This window comes from Triturus cristatus, chromosome 6, assembly GCF_964204655.1.
Source record: "Triturus cristatus chromosome 6, aTriCri1.1, whole genome shotgun sequence".
Taxonomy (NCBI): Eukaryota; Metazoa; Chordata; class Amphibia; order Caudata; family Salamandridae; genus Triturus; species Triturus cristatus.
The window spans coordinates 243,382,304-243,400,743 of NC_140589.1; the positions used below are offsets into that span (position 1 = coordinate 243,382,304).

At 42.3% G+C, this 18,440-nt stretch overlaps 1 protein-coding gene across 2 annotated transcripts in view; it reads right to left on the reverse strand.

Moving 5' to 3' along the window:
* Positions 1-18,440, reverse strand: part of KLHL29 (kelch like family member 29) — a 1,101,789-nt gene that overhangs the window by 43,496 nt on the left and 1,039,853 nt on the right. For both annotated transcript variants that reach the window (XM_085610611.1, XM_085610612.1), the window contains exon 11: positions 9,385-9,567. In XM_085610611.1, the coding sequence (XP_085466737.1) occupies positions 9,385-9,567 (183 nt within the window). The remainder of the gene's footprint in view (positions 1-9,384; positions 9,568-18,440) is intronic.

Consider the following 18,440-nt stretch of genomic DNA (forward strand, 5'->3'; position numbering starts at 1 on the left):
TGCAAAATCTAGCAAATACACAAAGCCTTAGAGAACAATGGCTGTAGGGTACCCTGGCTTCCATTCCCCAAGATATTGGTGGAATACGCGTGACAATGGGATGGTCTAAAACTCTCATTAGAGCTTCCAAGAAAGGCAGAAGTAGTGAAAATGAGTCAATAGGTGTAAATGCACTGCTGTTAGTGGTATTGATTGTGAGAGAAAGAGCAACATCTGTTCAGCTGCTCTGACCATTACGGCTACAGTATTATCCTGGGTGTTAAATGCCAACCTGCCGAATAATGACACCTTGGGGTGCAGTAGTGGTCAGATTTGCAATTGCATCATCATTTGCACTGCTGACCGCGGAATGGGGGTAGATGCTGTTATACTGTGTGTTTTTCCCTGTTCCAAAGTGCACAGACTCAGATGTGGTTGTTTGTGTGAACACCTTGCACCAGGAGTTAATTGCTGAAAAATCATTCCGACAAAAACATATAGGCTGTGGTACTCCCACACCAGTTCCAATCCTGATTTAGGAGGAAATAAAAAAAATGTGGGACCAAACTGGGATTTGCGCAAGAATGTAAAGAATTGCTAAAGACTTCCAGAAACCTATCAGAACACTTGTGCTGCTGCCCTTCCAGATAACCCAAACTCGCACTCAAAATGGGCGATTTATAGTCACACTGACTGAAAGGAAAAGCAGTATCGTGGTTTAAAATAGATTTATAGAAAATGTTATACATTCCCAAGGGATACACTAACACACGTACATTATGCATTTGGGTCGAATTATGTAGATATCTAGACATAAGTCTGTTGCTCACTAACCTGTTTCTAGGGGATGCCCACAGGGTAAACTATCTGAAGGCGTGAGGGGAGATGAATTCAGACAACTTTATTTCCGCATGGAAACTACGATTACATTTTTAGAATCAGTTTCCCTGCACCCCTTAAAAATATGGACACCAGTGGCGCTTTCCCAGACTTAATAAAGTTGCATGCAGCTACTTTATTTGAGTGACAGTTTACGAGCGTGAGTGAGTGTGGGAAGGAAGTTAGTAGGGGAAACAAACGCGGAAAGTCTTTGCAATGTGTGTGAGCAACACCCGCAGTGTTCCAACCCTGCATCTTGTTCTTTGTCATCAATGTTCATCGCCTTTCCAACGCTCTCCAGTTCAGGGGCCTGTTTCTGGCTGGCGATAATGGTGCACATCTTAGGCAGTAGCAAGCGACTCCTCCCCAGAGATGCAGCCTGCAGAAAGAGCGCTGTCAGGCAGCCGCATACTGATAGGACAAGACAAATTATGTATTTCCACCGCCTAAGAGTATGCAGCTTCATTCTGCTACAATAGCTTGTCATCTAATGGTAATATTTCATTCCAGAATCAGGAGCAAACAACAAACACAAATTAGGAACAGCACAAAATACATTTATCACTACGAATTTGATGTCAATTCCTGACCATGACTTTCAGGAAAACACAATGCATGTAATCTCCGTCATGGGGAGCCCACAAAGGCAGGATTGATGGTGTGCGGGCCCAGCAAGCTAATGCGTTTCCTGCTATTACCAAAGTTCTGCATAATGAATACAAGGTTGCTGCATTAAAAACCCAGCCAACATTAAAGGGCAGTAATCCCACTGAATGAGGCATTACGACATCATAAAGAGTTATTTCACTATTAGAAATGAAGATTAAATGGAGCTTAATTGTGATTACAAAAAAAGCTATGAAAACCATGGACAAAATACAGCATCTCATTTCAAGTCGCTGTTTTGCATAAATTGTGATGGTGCAATAAGCAATGTTTCTCTTGATTGCAAATGGTAAGGCAAAGAGTGTGGTTAGGGTGACCACCGCCCTCCCTCCAGGTCATTTCAAACATTGTTCCCAGTTGTGATAGCCTAATGCATTCTGGGTGCTGTAGGGTTTCTTTGCTTTCTTTGGTCTATTTGCACTAACATCTGATAACACTGGTGTGCCCCAGGACTGAAGAAAGAGTTTATAATGACTAGGCATACTCATCTGTCATTGCCTCGTGGGGTCAAATCATGATCCTGTTCTGCACCTGCCCACAGGCCCAGAAGCAAGCCATCCACTATGATTTTATGAAGTTCTGCACTAAAATGGTCATTCGGCGACTTAGCACACGAAGTCTGAACATTACATATTAGAAAAGGAATTCCGTCATAATGATGAATTTTCTAAGGGAAGAAAGTTAGCCTTCCGAAATCAGGTTGATAAAACTTCATGCCAGAGAAATGTCACAGTGATGAAATATATTTTCCATGAAAACAGAATGCTTTTGTGCAAAAGGCATACTGGGACAGGATTGAATCACAGGACCAGCCAAATAATACTATTACACCTCCTAAAATGATGGGAGTTGCAGGAATAAAGGTTTATTTATTTTTTAAAGTTTGCTGTAGAGAGGTGGAATTTATCTCAACTCTAGTCCTGGTATATATTAGGGAAAAGTAATACATTTCCCAGGTATCTTTCGGAAGGGTTGACATGTAGTAATACTACAATGCATTATGTGCTAATCTGAGGGCGTTGCTCAAGGCAACAAACAAGGAAAAACATGCCCAAAAATCTATTCTATGCACTACGTTTCAATGATGTTTAATCCTGTCAGTCTGTTGACTAGCAATGGTGAGCCTTCACCTAAGTCCCCCACCTAGTCTTTTGCGGTGCATTACAGGACTGCACTAGGACACCCCTCCGGATATGGATTTGGCTTCATTTGTATCAAGACTTGTTATATTGGTGTGCTATTTTTTATTATATTACGTGTAATGAGACACTTGCTGCATTTTCAGCATGTAAAGTAGTACCACTGTAATAATACTTCACATGTTTACAATTTACTGAGTAACAGGACAAAAGTTACACCTATGTGTCTCCCACCTTTTATGTTGGAGATCTCCACCATGAACTCGCACATCCTCTTACATTTTAGGTGCAAATGTTGGATTGTCATCACAGTAAAGTTGGGGAAAAAACACTCAGGCATCCTGGAAAGCTCTTGCCGGGAAGCCCGCAGTTAAAATGAAATAAAGGTCTTCCTCTGGGGCAGTGCACCAGAGGAGCCTTTGTTTACCTTCCTAGTGTCGGCCCATGGCCGACACACGCACTGGGGAGGAAGTGCGGGGGTCGGCCATTGGCCGACACTCAAGAAGTTAATGTTTAACATGCCATGAAACAGCCTTAAAACTCTTCTTAAATCTCTACAATGCTCACAACATGCAGTCCTTCCTCGTCCTAAAGACGTTGGCACTGACGTTCTTTTTTTGTTTTCTTTTTTTTTTTTTACTAATCAAGGGCCAGTGATTCATTTTGCCTCCTTTTAAAAACATGTTTTTGGAGCATATGACATAATTACTTGAAGTATGATTGCCAAAGTTTGAGACTCTCTTCATTGTGCTCACTGAACTGAAAACGAATTAAGGATGACGTCTGCATGCCGCATGATCTGTCCTGTTTTTGACAGGTAAACTATTACTGCTGCACGTGACCCTCCAGCCAGCGGCAGACACTTGCACACTGAGGTTCCTGCGTTGCATACACCAGACGCACATTCTGTTAAACAACAAAGAACCAGGAACCAGTGATATTCACAGACATTGACAGTCAAATGCCAGAGACATGCGCCTGACGGAAAGATATTATAGAGGCGGGTACGAGCTGTCGACTCTTGGTTTTCCGTCAAACAATGTGTATGGGCAAACCGCTAAAACAGCGTGGTTAACTACCACCTCCCTGTCAGCTTTCGGGGAAACCTTTTATATGATGCTGAAAGAAACCTGCCAATCCTCTAAGTACACTACTGGAGCTTCCGGGGCGAACATACACAATGAAAACGTCAAACCCAACAGAGCATTGTAGAGGGGTTGTGCTGCAGGTCTGACACTGCAGGCAACGAAGAAAATCATAAGAACCAGTAATACAAGTAATATTGTGCTATTGTCACAGTCAGTTTTTCCCCTAGCTCAAGTGTGTTGAAGCCTGGAAGCATGGTTCTGATGAATTAAGGTTTTATTAAGCCTTAAGACAATCTTAATAATAACTTGATTTTATAGGACGCTGAATACTGCACTTCTGCCACTTCTAAGCACTGAAAATAACAGATGCAATATTACCCAATTTAGGGTACTCAACTTCTCCACCTCAGAAGGGTGGAAGGATTAGACACTTTTCTAGATTTTCAATTCATGATATCACCACATCCGGCAGCAGGAGGCATTCAGCCCCAGGAGCCGTCCGGTCAGCAGTCATTAGCTTGTCTTAAAATAGAAATGATAGCCTTTAAACCATCCAATACAAGAGCGGCAGTTTTAAGCCAGCTCTAAAATTGCCTTAATCCAGGAGAAAGCCTTTCGTAAATCAGGCTTAATATTCGGTTTAAGGCAGTCTGGAATCTGTTTCAGTACACTGGAGAATCAAGCCTTTTAGACTGCTAGCTATCTCCAGCAACTGCATGTTCAACTCAGCCTCATATTCATATAATTTAAATATATCAGAATAAACTTTTCTCTAGAATTAGCGTTTCGAGGCTGAATTTGCATAATAATCCTGGTCCAGGAGCTGAAGTTCACAACCATGCCTTCTACGTCATTTGCCTCAACAGAGCATTTCTTTCACCAAGCAATCTTATTATCCCATCAAGTACACTAATAATATACACCTTGGTTGTAAAAGATTTACACTGCATACCCCTGAAAATTGATTTTTTGCAACAAGTCACTCGCTGGTGAAATCAGCCATTGACTGGTGACAGTAACTGACTGGTCTCTATCAAACTCGATAGCTTCACCTCCTAGAAGTACTGAAAAAGGACAAAGTTATTTTTCCAAAAGGGGATACTACTTGTTAGTTCAAAATAATAATATAGGGCAAATGCATTAAGAAATCGTAATCGGCTTGTCCTGCCCTACCATATAAGTGAGAATGTATCCGTGCCTATTTTCCTATTTACTCATGGAATTTGATTTTCTGGTACAATGCAAATATTAGAAAACAGCCACAAGCTTAGCGTAGAATTTGGGGCTCATGCAGAATTGCCAATTTTTCTGCTGTGGTGGAGGGATTGCTGTTGCAGTACAGCTTAGTTTGTTTAAAGCCATTAGAGAAATTGAGGGTAGTTGATGGACAATGCAGCATTTCTTTAAAATCAATCATTCCAACCCAAGAACTTTTAACATGATAGAAAGTCCTATTTTATTGTAGAGTGAGTTGGCGGCTGAATTAACCCATTATTGCATAGACAAAAGTATTTTTATTATATTCATAACAGAGTAAGAGTGGAATAGCTCAAGTTATTTAGTTGTAGCTATTACACTCAGTTTGCCCACTCTTTTATATGCAGAATAAAAGCCAGGTAATTTTAGGACTGGACTTGAGACAGCCTGTACCGCCTCTCCAGAACAGCTCTTAATACATAAAATCATAATGTAGCCAAGGAATATGAGTCAGAACACTCAATCCACAGATTGGCTGATGTGACACACTGTGAGTGACAGCATTCAGTTCTAATATTGTAAGACTCTCCAGTGGGAGCGGTGAGAAAGACAGTGGATTCCACCGGTCATTCCCACTTGCACATTGCACACTGGCCCTCCAGTGAGTTGGGAGCTCTTGTGTTGTTGCTGATGGTGAGCCAAAGAAAGCAGCATGGTGGTATACTTCTTTTATTCTGTTCTGTGTTACATCAGAAAACTGCACCATTAATTATATTACATGCAAAATCGACCAAACCAAGATGGCCACCTTAATCTTTTACGTGCGCTTGCTTGATTACGGGGCTTGAGCACAGTCATGTAAATACTTCCTATGGATACCAGTCAAAGTTTATGGTGGTATTGAACTTAATAATTAAGCAGGTGTATCTTGTTCCAAGTTTTAAGATACATTTTCCTCATTTAATTAAACCCCACATGCATAACAACAGTTTTCGTAATGATTTGTTTATACATAAAAATCATTAACCTGTCAACTCTACAAAAGGAAAACACCTGCCAATTAATAATTTTCCTTATTGCGCGTGTCCTCATTGGAAATAGAAGCCTCTCTGCCAGTGTCCGACACCAGCAGGTATTTCATGACATTGGAACTTTATTTAAAGCAGAGGGCCAGGTGGTGTGTGCCCGCATTCACCCCATTGAATGGTAGCGCCGTCGGTGCTTGGCTGCTCTCTCCATTCTGATTGCCCTCTCTCCTACACTACGCACTTCTCCTCGCAACGATGAGGTAGGTAATTGCACATGCTATGCTTTCCAATGGCGTACGGACCCTGGCATGATGAGGTATTAGGAAGGCTCTTACTGCCAGCCATCAATTTCAGGGCAGAAGAGCTTTCATGGCACAGAGCTACTGTCAGTCAAAAGACTGCTCTGCAGGGGCGGGTGCAGAGTAACACCTTTCAAAGGTAAGGGCAGTGTTTCTTCTGAGAACTCTGGCCAACTGTAATCAGTGGCGGCTCCTCCGCTAAGGCAGGGAAGTGTCGCCCCACTGCTCTTAAAGCAATGCAAAAAAATAAAAATAAAATGATAAGATGTTATCATCATTTCATTTTTCTGTGCGGATTTGGAGCCAGGTTAGGGCGGGGGAGATTGTTAGGGCGGGGGAGATTATCAGGGCTGGGCTGCCCAGAGCAGAGGGAGGAGGGGTTTGCACTCTCTGAGTGCGCATGAAGGTTTGGACGGCCCACTTGGGCTGGCCTAACAGTCACGCGCACTTTTAATGTTCTCCCCCGGTCTTTAATGAATAGTCTGAGTGGAGAACATGCACAGCCTCCCAGCCCCTGTCTGAGTGCCAAACCACAGCGCTCAGACCAATCATGATGCTGCTGCATGGTGACAGCAGCGTCATGACTGGCTGGGAGCCTGGGTGCTTCCGTTCCATGCTACCAGTGCCGAGAGAAGAGGATGGAGGAGAGGCGGAGGCGGAGTTCACAGGTAAGTTTATTTACTTCTTTTTTTACGCCCACCACCCGTTTCGAGGCAGCCATCACTGCATCTACTTCAGCCCCATAACCTCCAGGTAGCCATCTTCCCATTGGCACTAGCATTACAACCTAGAACTCACTTTTTAAGTAACTGAGCAGTACTCTCGCCCAACCAAATGCTTGTCTCTGGTTGATGCCTATGGTGTTATCCCTCATATAGGGGGGAGTAACGACCACACAGTCACTGGCTTCTTACTTCAGTGACATCTCTCTTGCATCATCCTTTCACCTAAACAAATAATTTTCCTTTCATATAAGTGTACATTGCAGACACCCATATGCACTTTGTACATTCTGAGGTTGGACTACAGCCCCAATAAGTTCTTCAAATAATGGCACATGCACATGGGGCTTTCCTTGAAGACTTCTGTGCTAATAACCATCAACTAAATATATGGGATAAAGTACTCCCTGCCATATACGATAAGGATATTGCAAGTCAACAAGGAGTTTCATGACCTTACAGAGGAACAAGGCTAAAGGTAGAATTCAATTATATGTTTGTGAAACTCCAAGGTGACTTATTATAGACGGCAGGGGGCACTTTATCCCTTATAATATATTGTCACACCATAACATTTCCCACAAACCACTTAAATCATTGGTGCATAGCTATTTCATTTTAAAGAGAAAACATGAAGAATACAAATAGAATTTCTAGTGCAAAATTAAAATACATCAAAAAACTTTTCGCTATCTGATGCAAAAAGACATTAGAAGCAGTTCTAAATGAACTAGGTTTAAAAAATAAATTTGTAGTGGAAACATTCAGAAAGATTCTATCTTTTTTATAATTACCCGAAGAGTGCACAAAATAAACATATTGCCATAAATATCTACTTTATGCTATACCGTGTATAGCTGGAAAATCGAGCAGAAAACAGAAAAGCAATGTTTTTTTTCATTGTTTAAACAGCTGTTTAAATTATGTTTTGTGACCCGACCTCCTTCCCCCCAGCAGCTGCATCCAGCAGCAGGCATTGCAGCGTCAGAACTCAACTGTGATAAGTTATTACAGTTGGGTTCTGACATAATTTCTTAATAATGGGTAACTGGATGCGTCACAACTAAGTCGCCTATTATAAAGGAATTAGAGACTGGTTGTTATACAAGGATTGCAGAATGGCATGTACTATGTGATAATACATGAACAGTAACACCACTGCGACAGGGGCTCATAAACACCAGAAAACAATGACACCTTAGACCTCAGAAGAAGAGAGTGTTTCTGATTTCCCTTGCTATACGGTGATATAAGGTGACACGTTATATCCTTTACGTTTGAGGGTTAAATATGTGCTGAGTCTTGACTTATTGAAATCATTTGTTTCAAATGTTCATTTTAAGATTTAAAAAAACAATTTTTTTTATGTCTATGGTATCTGCAGCTTATTTGTATCACTTGCTGTTTTGCCTAATTCCAACATGCAGATTGCAGAAATGTAGTTTCTTTAAATAATCCCTTTATTGCCATCTCCTCAATGGCTGGTTGAAAGCTGTATTGTCAAAGGTTTTTAGCTTGTACTTTTATGATTATTAATTAATAATCAAATAAAGAAATATTGACTGACTGGTTCTCAGTGCATCATAGGTGGGTATAATCCCGTTCCACATCCCGCTGAAGTGTTGTGTATATATCCTTCGGAAGTTCATTCTAATTTACTTTATAGTAACTACAGTGCAGTGGTTTCTCACCGAGCGGAGCAGATTTAGGCCCGTCCTGAGAGGGCAGACCCATCAATGGTACGAGTCTTTCAACGCAATAAGAAAAATCCTGTAGGGAAGGATATGTATCCCCAAGACAGGACAGATCTAATTAAAATAATCTAAGATATATATATAATAAACAAGAACTAGTAAAGCAAAGACGTTTGGACGCTCTGATGCAGATGTACACTTTGCTGTAATGGGAATGTGTCGAATGGAAACCACCCTAAAACCATGAGCTAGCAACATTCCGAACACAAGGGAAATAATAAGGAGATTACATTTTCAAACATTCGTGCAGCTCAAAAAAAAAAAAAAAAAAAACAGATTGCCACCATATGGTAAGCTATGATAAGTGCGGTATCCTAAAGTAAGTGCTGGGGTTCAGTCCACCAGAACAAATTGAGCAATGAGCACGAGATGGACCACCAGCGACAGACATTGAGGGTACACCTGACACAGGCATCCATCTCAGAAGTCCAACAAGTCAACCGAGTACGTTTTGCAAATTTAGTCCTCACAAAATTCGTTTTGTACATTATCACAAGAATAAAAGTATGAGGGAACATAAAAACCAGCTTTACTTTAATGTCACTCACTAAGTAACGAGTGTGGTGTTGCAAAATTCACAGTTTTTATTAAACAAAACAAATATTTGTAGTCTGTCATCAACGTGCTTCTGACCTGATAGGTAAATGTTGTCTCCAGCGCTGACCACACTAAAGAATTCCCTGTCGTAGAAGGGCAGGCTTGCGAGTGGGTACCACTTGCTGTTCTGTGGATTCAGGCACGTGACAGCGGTCAGCGACCTCTGATTCATTCCAACCATCTGACGCCCGCCAACCAGGACAATCACCTCTGCCACTCCTAGGGTTCGAAGGGCAACAGGTGAAAGGTTATTCTTTTACCAAGACACAGAACACTCTAGCATGTGCAAGCTGAGCTTGCCTGCTGTTAAGAGAACAGCATTGAAATAAATACAAGAGTGCCAGATAACACGAAAGTATGAAACATGTGAGCGTTATCTTACCGGGAACAGTAAGCCCTCCATCACTTAACAGCACTAAACTATATTACACCCTGATATAATTCTATAGAATATTACACTCCTACGCTCAACTTTACTGCAAACAAGCAGACATAACACAGGCACAGTTCTTAATGTGACCTGATCCCTAGATTATTTAAATTAAGTTGAGAGCAGTTCTATTGTGCGCTGTACATGATGTGTTCCTGTGGGAGATGTAATTTAATACAAATGTTAAAACCATAAACAAGGTTAAGTGCAAATTTAGTGCAAACAATTCCAATAAATATTTCTCAAGGGCAACATACGTCGTATGCAAACAAATACAAAAAATATGCAGGCGAGTACAACATTTTGTAGATATATTCTTAATTAGATCAATGTTTGAAAAGAAGTATTGTATGGAAAAGAAAGACAGTTAGAAGACCTATCAATAATTGTAAATCAGACAAGCTTCCAAAATGCTGCATTTTAATTGGCCCCTGGCCAGTCAATATCTACCCTGGAGATCTGCAGCCAGTACTTAAGTCGAGTCTTATTACATCATCAAGTCACATATCTCTGGACCTTCTCCCCGAAACGGCAGCCTGTGAGGATCAATGACTTCCAACAAAGCACTGGAATGTTTACCTAGCTCAGAGAAGGTGCCAGCACTGGGAAGAGATGCTGCTGCAGAAGAGAGCTTTAGAATCATTCACTCTCCTATGCAGAAAACTGAATATGTACATTAAAGTATTGCTTATCTCGGTTTCTAAAAGTTCCTGGAATAAACCATTCCTCAGAAGCATCCCTTTTCTTTTGTTTGAATTATATATTGGAGGTGTTCCTAGTCTATGAAAATTGTGAAGCCATGACGGTTTTCACTCGTTGTTCAGTTTTGTTTAATCTACAATGTTACTTATTGTAACATGTTTTCATTTATTAGCCGTGAATTCAGATGTTCGGAGTCATACAAAACAACATTTCTATAGACGATAAATATATATTTGTAGATGTCGTTACTTACATTTATTTTACAATAAGTGTTATTTTTTTAAGACCGTTCATATGCGTGCAGGTATAGGGAACTGCAAGCTGGAATAAGAAAAAACTAAAAAGTAGAAATTAAATCTTCAAACAGAAACACCTCTGTCCACTGGAGTGCAAATCTATTACATTTAAAGGAGATATCTGTCTGCAACACCTTCCAATGTCTGCCAAAATAATATTTGTGGAAAGTGGATCCCCTTGCCTTTTTGTAAATGATTTACCACCCCAACTCAGGAGTTGGCAATTTTTCAATGTTTTGTTACTGGGTTTCAGTTGCAAAAGCTTAATAGATATCAATCTGATTCAGTATTTGAAAAAGACGCCTACAACAAACCCCTCCCACATAGGACAGCATTCCAATCCTATTTTAGGACTTAGCAAAAGTTTACCAACTCCTAAAAAGTGATTGATACAATGAAAACCAAATCTTTGCAGCCGCACATTCTGAATCAGAGTGTTCCAGAGCATAAAACAGGTTTGTTCATCGAGCACCACGTGTTCAAGCTTATAAAAATAACACTGTGACAGAATGAGGCGTTATTAATATTGCCGATCCAGTAGAAGAAATGGGAATATTAACTGACAACCTAATTCGAAGATATAAGCAAAAATGAACTGCTTGTGTGAATTGGCAGCCTTGATCAAGTGGGGTTAGCCCTTGAAACATGTATCTGCTATGGTAGCAAGGAGGAGAATTTGCAACCTGACCCAACATTGTGAATGAAGATCAAAATGAACTGTTTTCTGTTATTGGAAGGTGGTTTATTAGTAGGTGTAGGTAGGTACCTACCAATACTAATAAGGCCACAATCACAATAGAAGGTCCAGTCAAGGACTCAATACATTATTCCCTTGCTCAACCCTTGGTAGGAGGCAGGTGAATAAAGCATTTAAAAACACCAATACATTAAATAAGTAAGACACAACACACAATAAAAATCCAACACCAATTCATAAAAATATGAAATATTTATATGATTAAAATGACACCAAAATGGCAAAAATCTAAATTAGGGAACAAGAGAAATGCATTTTAAAAGAGTAAATACTGACTGCGAAGGAGCCCATGTCGGAAACAATGAGCGGTAGGGCGTGGTCACGTTTTCACCTTTTGACTTTGTCACTTTTGTTTTTTTAGCTTTTTCTCTCGACATCGAGAAGGTCTCCTCGGCAGGCTGGGATCATTGAGAGCAGCTTGCTACAGTGGCCTGCCTCTCTCAGTTCCTAGAAGTCTTGTTGACTACGAAAAGCTCTGGCCCATCAGCAGAGCAAACCTGAATTTCAGGCTGGGACGCGGTGCGACGTTGCCGACTTGACTTACGATGACGGGTCAGTCAACTTATGGAGCTTTTTAACAAAAATTATCCAAAAGATCTCAAACTTCTGGATCTTGTCCCAGAAGGTCTTTTTGGTGTTCCAATGTGTCCACACCACCATTCAAAGGTTCCAGAATCTGAGTTGCTCCTTGGGACATTCGGACTATAATTCCCACAATGCATCTGGACAAATTCTGTAAAAGTCTAGGTAACGGTGATCAGCTGTGTTCTTCTTGGTTAAGATGATGCATGAGGAGCTCTTTTAACCTGTTGCTTTCAGGGAGTCCACTCCTTCAACTTTCACAGCACGGCACAGTCCTTTTTTTGGCAGAAGACCAAAGTGTGCAGCAGGTGAAGTCCTTATGAGTGCAGTCCAAGGGTCCTGCAAGGAAGTCCTTTTTTGTAGTTTCAAGGCAGGGATAGGAGTCGCAGGGCAGCTCTCCCATATTTATCCAGCCTTCCGGGCTGGCAAACAGGGGGGCACCCCTGACCAGTTGGGTGCAGGGTGGCACCCTCAACGATGAAAACTCACCCTGAAATCCTTGTCCCAGAAAGCACTGTTTTTTTAAACACCAAAATGGAGAAAATCTCCCCTGGAGCTCGAGGTCTGGCTAACCCAAACTACAGGTGTGGCTAACTTTCCTCTTCCAGCCCCTTTGCTAATTCAATTACACAAGCTCCCATCTGGCTGGGGGTGCAAGAACTGGGGGTAGGCCTGGGTCCTGTCCTAAGTGTCTATCCCTCTTTGAAGACCAGTTTGGCTACTCAGCCCCCGTTCTGCCTTTTTTCTGCCAGATCTCTACAGATCTCCTCCCACCAGATGTCTCGGTTTCCTTTCAGACCACTTCGAACCTCATCAGAGCAGTCTGGTTCAGCCTGTCAAAGGCTGGCCAATCAGAAAAGGCTGCTACAGGGCACAATTCAGGAACCAGAGAAAAGCAGGTCCTATAACTTCTTTTCTGACATACTTATAATAAATCCAACCTTGGCAAATTGTTGAATTTATTTTAACCATTAATTTGACACTTTGAAGAATCATTTTAGCTCACTCCTGTCAAGTTAGACTTTATCAAAGTTTAATAAAGCCTTCCCTTGTTAGCCCAAGAGCTAACATACTACAATGGAGAAAAATGGAATTGGGAGTATTTACCTCGCCAGGGCATATACAACTTTGTTTATAATGTCCCTGCTTATAGTTACAAGGCACCCAACACCTAGTGCACCAAGGGGAGGCCTTAGGGGTGAATTATATGTAAAAATAAGGTGGTTTAAGACTTTGGAAGTACCTTTAACTGTAGAGTAGTGTTAGAACTGGGGGTCTCTAGCTGGCAGAGGTAGGTACCTTTGACCAAATAGGGGCCCCTGCGTCTAGTCAGGGTAAGGGGGTACACTCTAAAATAACCCCTGCTCACCCCCTTGGTAGCTTGGCACGAGCAGACAGGCTTATCTCAGAGGCAGTGTGTAAAGCATTTGTGAACACATCCAGTAATATAGTGACAACACAACAAGGGGACTCCACACAGGGTTGTAGTATAAAATAAGTATTATTTATATAGACTTATCATAAGACCACAAACGATAAAAATCCACAATATTGTACTCAAAGATGATAGAAATAGCTTAGTTATCTTTAGATGGTAAATGCGACACTTATGTTCAAAGTACCTTTGGACGCATAATGCTATACAAACAAAAGAGTTGCAGGGAAGGTGATGCGTCGGTTCCTCACACGCAAGAACTGCGATGTGTCGGTTCCTTACTCTGGGGGAGGTGATGCGTCTGTTCCCTACTGCTGCGTAGGGGACGGTGATGCATCGGTTCCTTACCAGAGGGGAGGTGATGCGTCGGTTCTTCTCCGCGTGGGGAGGTGATGTGTCTGTTTCTTACTGCGCTTTTGTGGCGCTGCGACTAGCAACGCCGTGATGCGATGAAGATCCTGTGCAATGAAACAAAATGGCGTCTTCTTGATGTTGTGACAATGAAGGGGTGATGCGTGCACGCCCGACGGCCGTGCGGCGACTCGGTGAATCTTCTTGAGCCGCGACAGGCCCTGCAACACGGTTCTCTGGTGATGCACCGGCGTCTGTTGCGACGGCGACACTCTTCTCCAATGATGCGGGCGCCTCGGTGATGCGATGCAACAGCAACAGCATGCTTCCTCAGCGATGCGACGACAGCTGCTGCGTCAGCGACACACTTTTCCGGCGATGCGACGGCGTCTGCTGCGACACTCCTCTCCAGAGATGCGAGGCGCTTCGGCAATGCCACGCGGCAGCACGCTTTCTTGGCAATGTGACGACAACTGCTGCGCCGGCGACACGCTTCTTCATGCTGAGTCGTGCTTCCAGCGACACGCAGTCTCTCAGAAGGCCCAGCTCAACAGCAGGCACTTCATATCCCAGCAGGGGAGCTGGTTGGTTAAGTCTGTGGTCCCTGAGACTTCAGCAGGAGGCAAGCTCAATCTTCAAGCCCTTGGAGATCCTTTACAAGTTGATGAAAGTAGCACAAAGTACCTTTCTCCTTTCTTTGGCAGTCAGGCAACCACTGCTGGCCAATCCCCCAAACAGCACACAGCACAGGGATAGTCTCCTCCTGCAGTCTCCCTCTCTGATTCTTCTCCTCAGAAAAGGGTCTTCTTGTTTCCCAAAAGTGATCTAAAGTTCTGAGGTCTGGATCCCCCCTTTTATACTCATATTCTTTGTTCTCTGAAGGCAGAAAGGCCTTTGCCTAGTCCAAACCAGTTCTGGTCAGTCCTGGAGCACTCTGTTTACAGGACTCCTTTCCTTTGACAGCGTGGGCCAGGGACATCAGACACACCACAGGAGGTGGAGCCAGCATTGTGGAAGGCAGGCACAGCCCTAGTCAGGTCCCAGGTGCAACTCCTCCCACCACTCTCCATGTAGATCTCTCTATTCAGCCTGGTGCTGATTTACCCGGTCTCCTGGAATCCCCCAGCCCCTGACACTCAAACTCCAGACAGGGAATACACAACCTAGCAGAGGCAGGCTTGGATAGTTAGGCAAGAAAATACCTACTTTCTAAAAGTGGTATTTTCAAACAAAATGTTAAAACCAACTTCACTAAAAGATGTAATTTATCATTCTGTGTTCAGGCATACTAAACTTGAATTTCTACCAAGTTCCCTGAGTCAGTTAGGATTATAAGATGTTATAATCAAACTGCTCGTTCTTGCCTATGGGGAACAGGTAGGCATACCATAGTGAAAAACGAAAATGGCTGTAATTCACTATCAGGACATGCCACACTCACCAGGGCATGGCCTACCTTATACTTACAATGCACCCTGCCCTTGGGCCTACCTTAGGAGTGTCTGATATGAAGAACAGGGAAAGTTTAGGCACTGGCAAGTGGGTGGACTTGGCCAGTCAACATGGCAGTACCAGACTCCACACAGGTTCTGCAATGGCAGGCCTGAGACACACTTTACAGGCTGCTTCTATGGGTGGCACAACCAGTGCTGCAAGCCCACCAGCAGCATTTGATTTACAAGCCCTGGGCACCCATGGTGCACTGTACGAGGGTCTGACAAGTAAATCAAATAACCCAATCATGGAGTCACTAATGCATACATCAATTTATCATCGGGAGCACTTGCACTGTGGCACTGAATAGCAGTGGCCCAGTGCCCAAAGCATCTATAACCAGCAAAAACATGTGAGGCAACAACAAAAAATGGAAGGGAGACCCAAGCCAATGGTGCCAGGTCTAACAAGTTGAATTTACATATACTTTTAATTTAAAAGTAGCCTGCAAAGCAGGGCTGATTTAAAAATGACAGGAGGCCAAATAGCGGTGCACACTTAAGTGCATTAAATCTACTGGGTCTTTAAACTATATGCCCTACCATATACTAGGGACTTACAGGTAGGTTGTCAGTAACAATTGTAATTATATCTAATTACCATGTACCTTTCACACAGAGCACAGACCCTGGGTCTGGTTAGCAGAAGCCATGGCACAATCAGAGTTGGAAAACCAGCATCTACTAGTCAAAATAGTGGCAACAAAGGGGGGGGGGGGGGGGGATTGCAAAATGCCCTGGTTTCTCACAGCTCTGTGCTATTAATGTGTATTCCATAACATCTGGCCGTTTAGCTAATTATTGTCTCCATATTACTGTGCAAACAGTGTTTGTGCGTGATTTGACTTTAACGTTTTGGAAACATTTTGCACTGTTCAACTATTTGTCCTATGCAAATTTGCTAGAGAATAACTTGAAAAATATCCATGTGAAAAACAGATTGGGGCATATCTTGTTTTACCTTGCAATAAATACCGAAACTGCACGTTTCCCATTCCTACTTTCTGGACAGGGAGGTAATACTGACCAGAAAAATAAAAGGTAGAGTAATGGGCAATTTCTAAGTATGTTTTATTCTGGTATTAATGGAAGAATTAGATTCACCATGTGTTATATAAATATATAGAAGATTATGCTCGAAAGTTGTTCTAGTTGTGCTCACTCTCTAGTCCCATGTGAATCCATAGACACAGACGTGGCTTACTACGTGATCACTCTAAATTGTTCAGCATGTTGATTTTTTGTGTTTTGTTGTTGTTGTGGTATGCAAAGAAACTCTCTTTAAACAATATGAGCAAAGCTTTGCTCTCAGCAAAATAAATCATAGGTGAAATACGAATTAAATTGTGAGAGAAATAAGTATATATTCAAATGTGTAGTTTATGTAGTTTAACACAGAAGAAAACAAGACAAAGATAATTCGATTCCCGCCATTTTAGCTGCTTTAAGGCAAGGAAATAAGTCATAAAATGCATTGATGCATTTAAATCTCCATACCTGCCAGAAAATAAAACGGTCATATATTTCGTGTTAACAAACTATTTTCAAACTAAATGTTGTGAGAAATGAGTCTCACTGGGTTACTTTATTGCATTTTAACTGTCTATGTCACAATTGCTAACGATAGACTTGTGCCTTCAATTATTTTTTCCTCAGATTTGTTCTCCTTCACATTACTTAGTTAACACTTTTGCACTGCTTCACTACAAACACCAGCAAGAGATACAGTTATATTCAGTAGCGTTAGCTATCTGACAAAAGTGGTGGACCAGCGCGGGAGACAATAACAAAACATATAAAAGCACTTGCATGCCGTTTGCAGCCTCACAGCTCCTCTGAAGCAGGTGCACAGGCTCCCAGGCTCCCTTACACCAATCCAGATGCTGCTCTCATGCTGGTAATATCCAGTATAACAGAAGCACGGGGATTGGCCTGAGCGGGCTGGCTCTGTGCTCCTATGCGGACTATTCTTTACCCGCAAAGCAGCTTGGATTGGAGAGATCTCCGTGCACCTGTTGGTTTGTCCGTTTTAGGATAGCAGGTCAAACAGACATGCACGCTTGCAACAGTGTCCACCAGTCTTTCTCCTCCATGCTTGCTTTAGTGCTGTTGTCATGATGGCCCCACCCCTAAGACGCGTCTCGTGAAGAAAAATAAAATGATAAATAACTCGTTTTAATATCATTTTATTTTTTCATGTTTGCATCTACTGGCAGGAGGGCGATGCTCCTCCGCCATAAGAGAGGGGCGGCCACTGGTTATATGTATTTGAAACTTGCATTAGGGCACCAGAAGACATTTTGGCAAATAATATGGCACATTCCAGAGAACACCCATCAGGACTGCCACATAATTTGAAACTGTAAGCAGGCAGGCACAGACTTCCTTCTGCAGCTGGACAGGGTGGTGGTGCAGGAGGAAAGAGAAAGAAGACCCCCAAGCAATCTATAGCCACACTATGGGAGGGCAAAGCACATATGTTAACCTGCATGTATTTATAAACCGCACAAACATTAATTCATTTATAAAGTATACCTCAGGATCTTAACCATATCTTGGAGCAAAAGAAACTCACATACAGTCCATCAAGTGGTGCAATTTAACAAACAAGCCAGCTTTTTCAACCTTTGCTCAACATAGCCTAGGAATTATTCTCCCTTAAAATTACTTCCAAAGTTTGGCTCCCAAAACAAAGATTTTTCTAGATCCATGAGACTTGCATACAGCTTGGAACAGCAAATGATACCCTTAGTGGATTGATTGACCGACATGGTATCTGAAGATCTTATTGACAAGACCATTTGATGGTTGGCTGTGGAAATACCTATGAACGTCCAAAACACCGCAGCCAGACTAGTCCTCAACATCCCCCGCCGCAGCCACATCACGCAACACTTCCGACAACTCCACTGGCTCCCAGTCAACAAGAGAATCACCTTCAAACTCCTCACACATGCCTACAAAGCTCTCCACAATGAAGGACAAGCATACCAGAAGCAATGCCTCGCATTCCACATACCCGTCAGTCAACTCCTTCCACCCAACT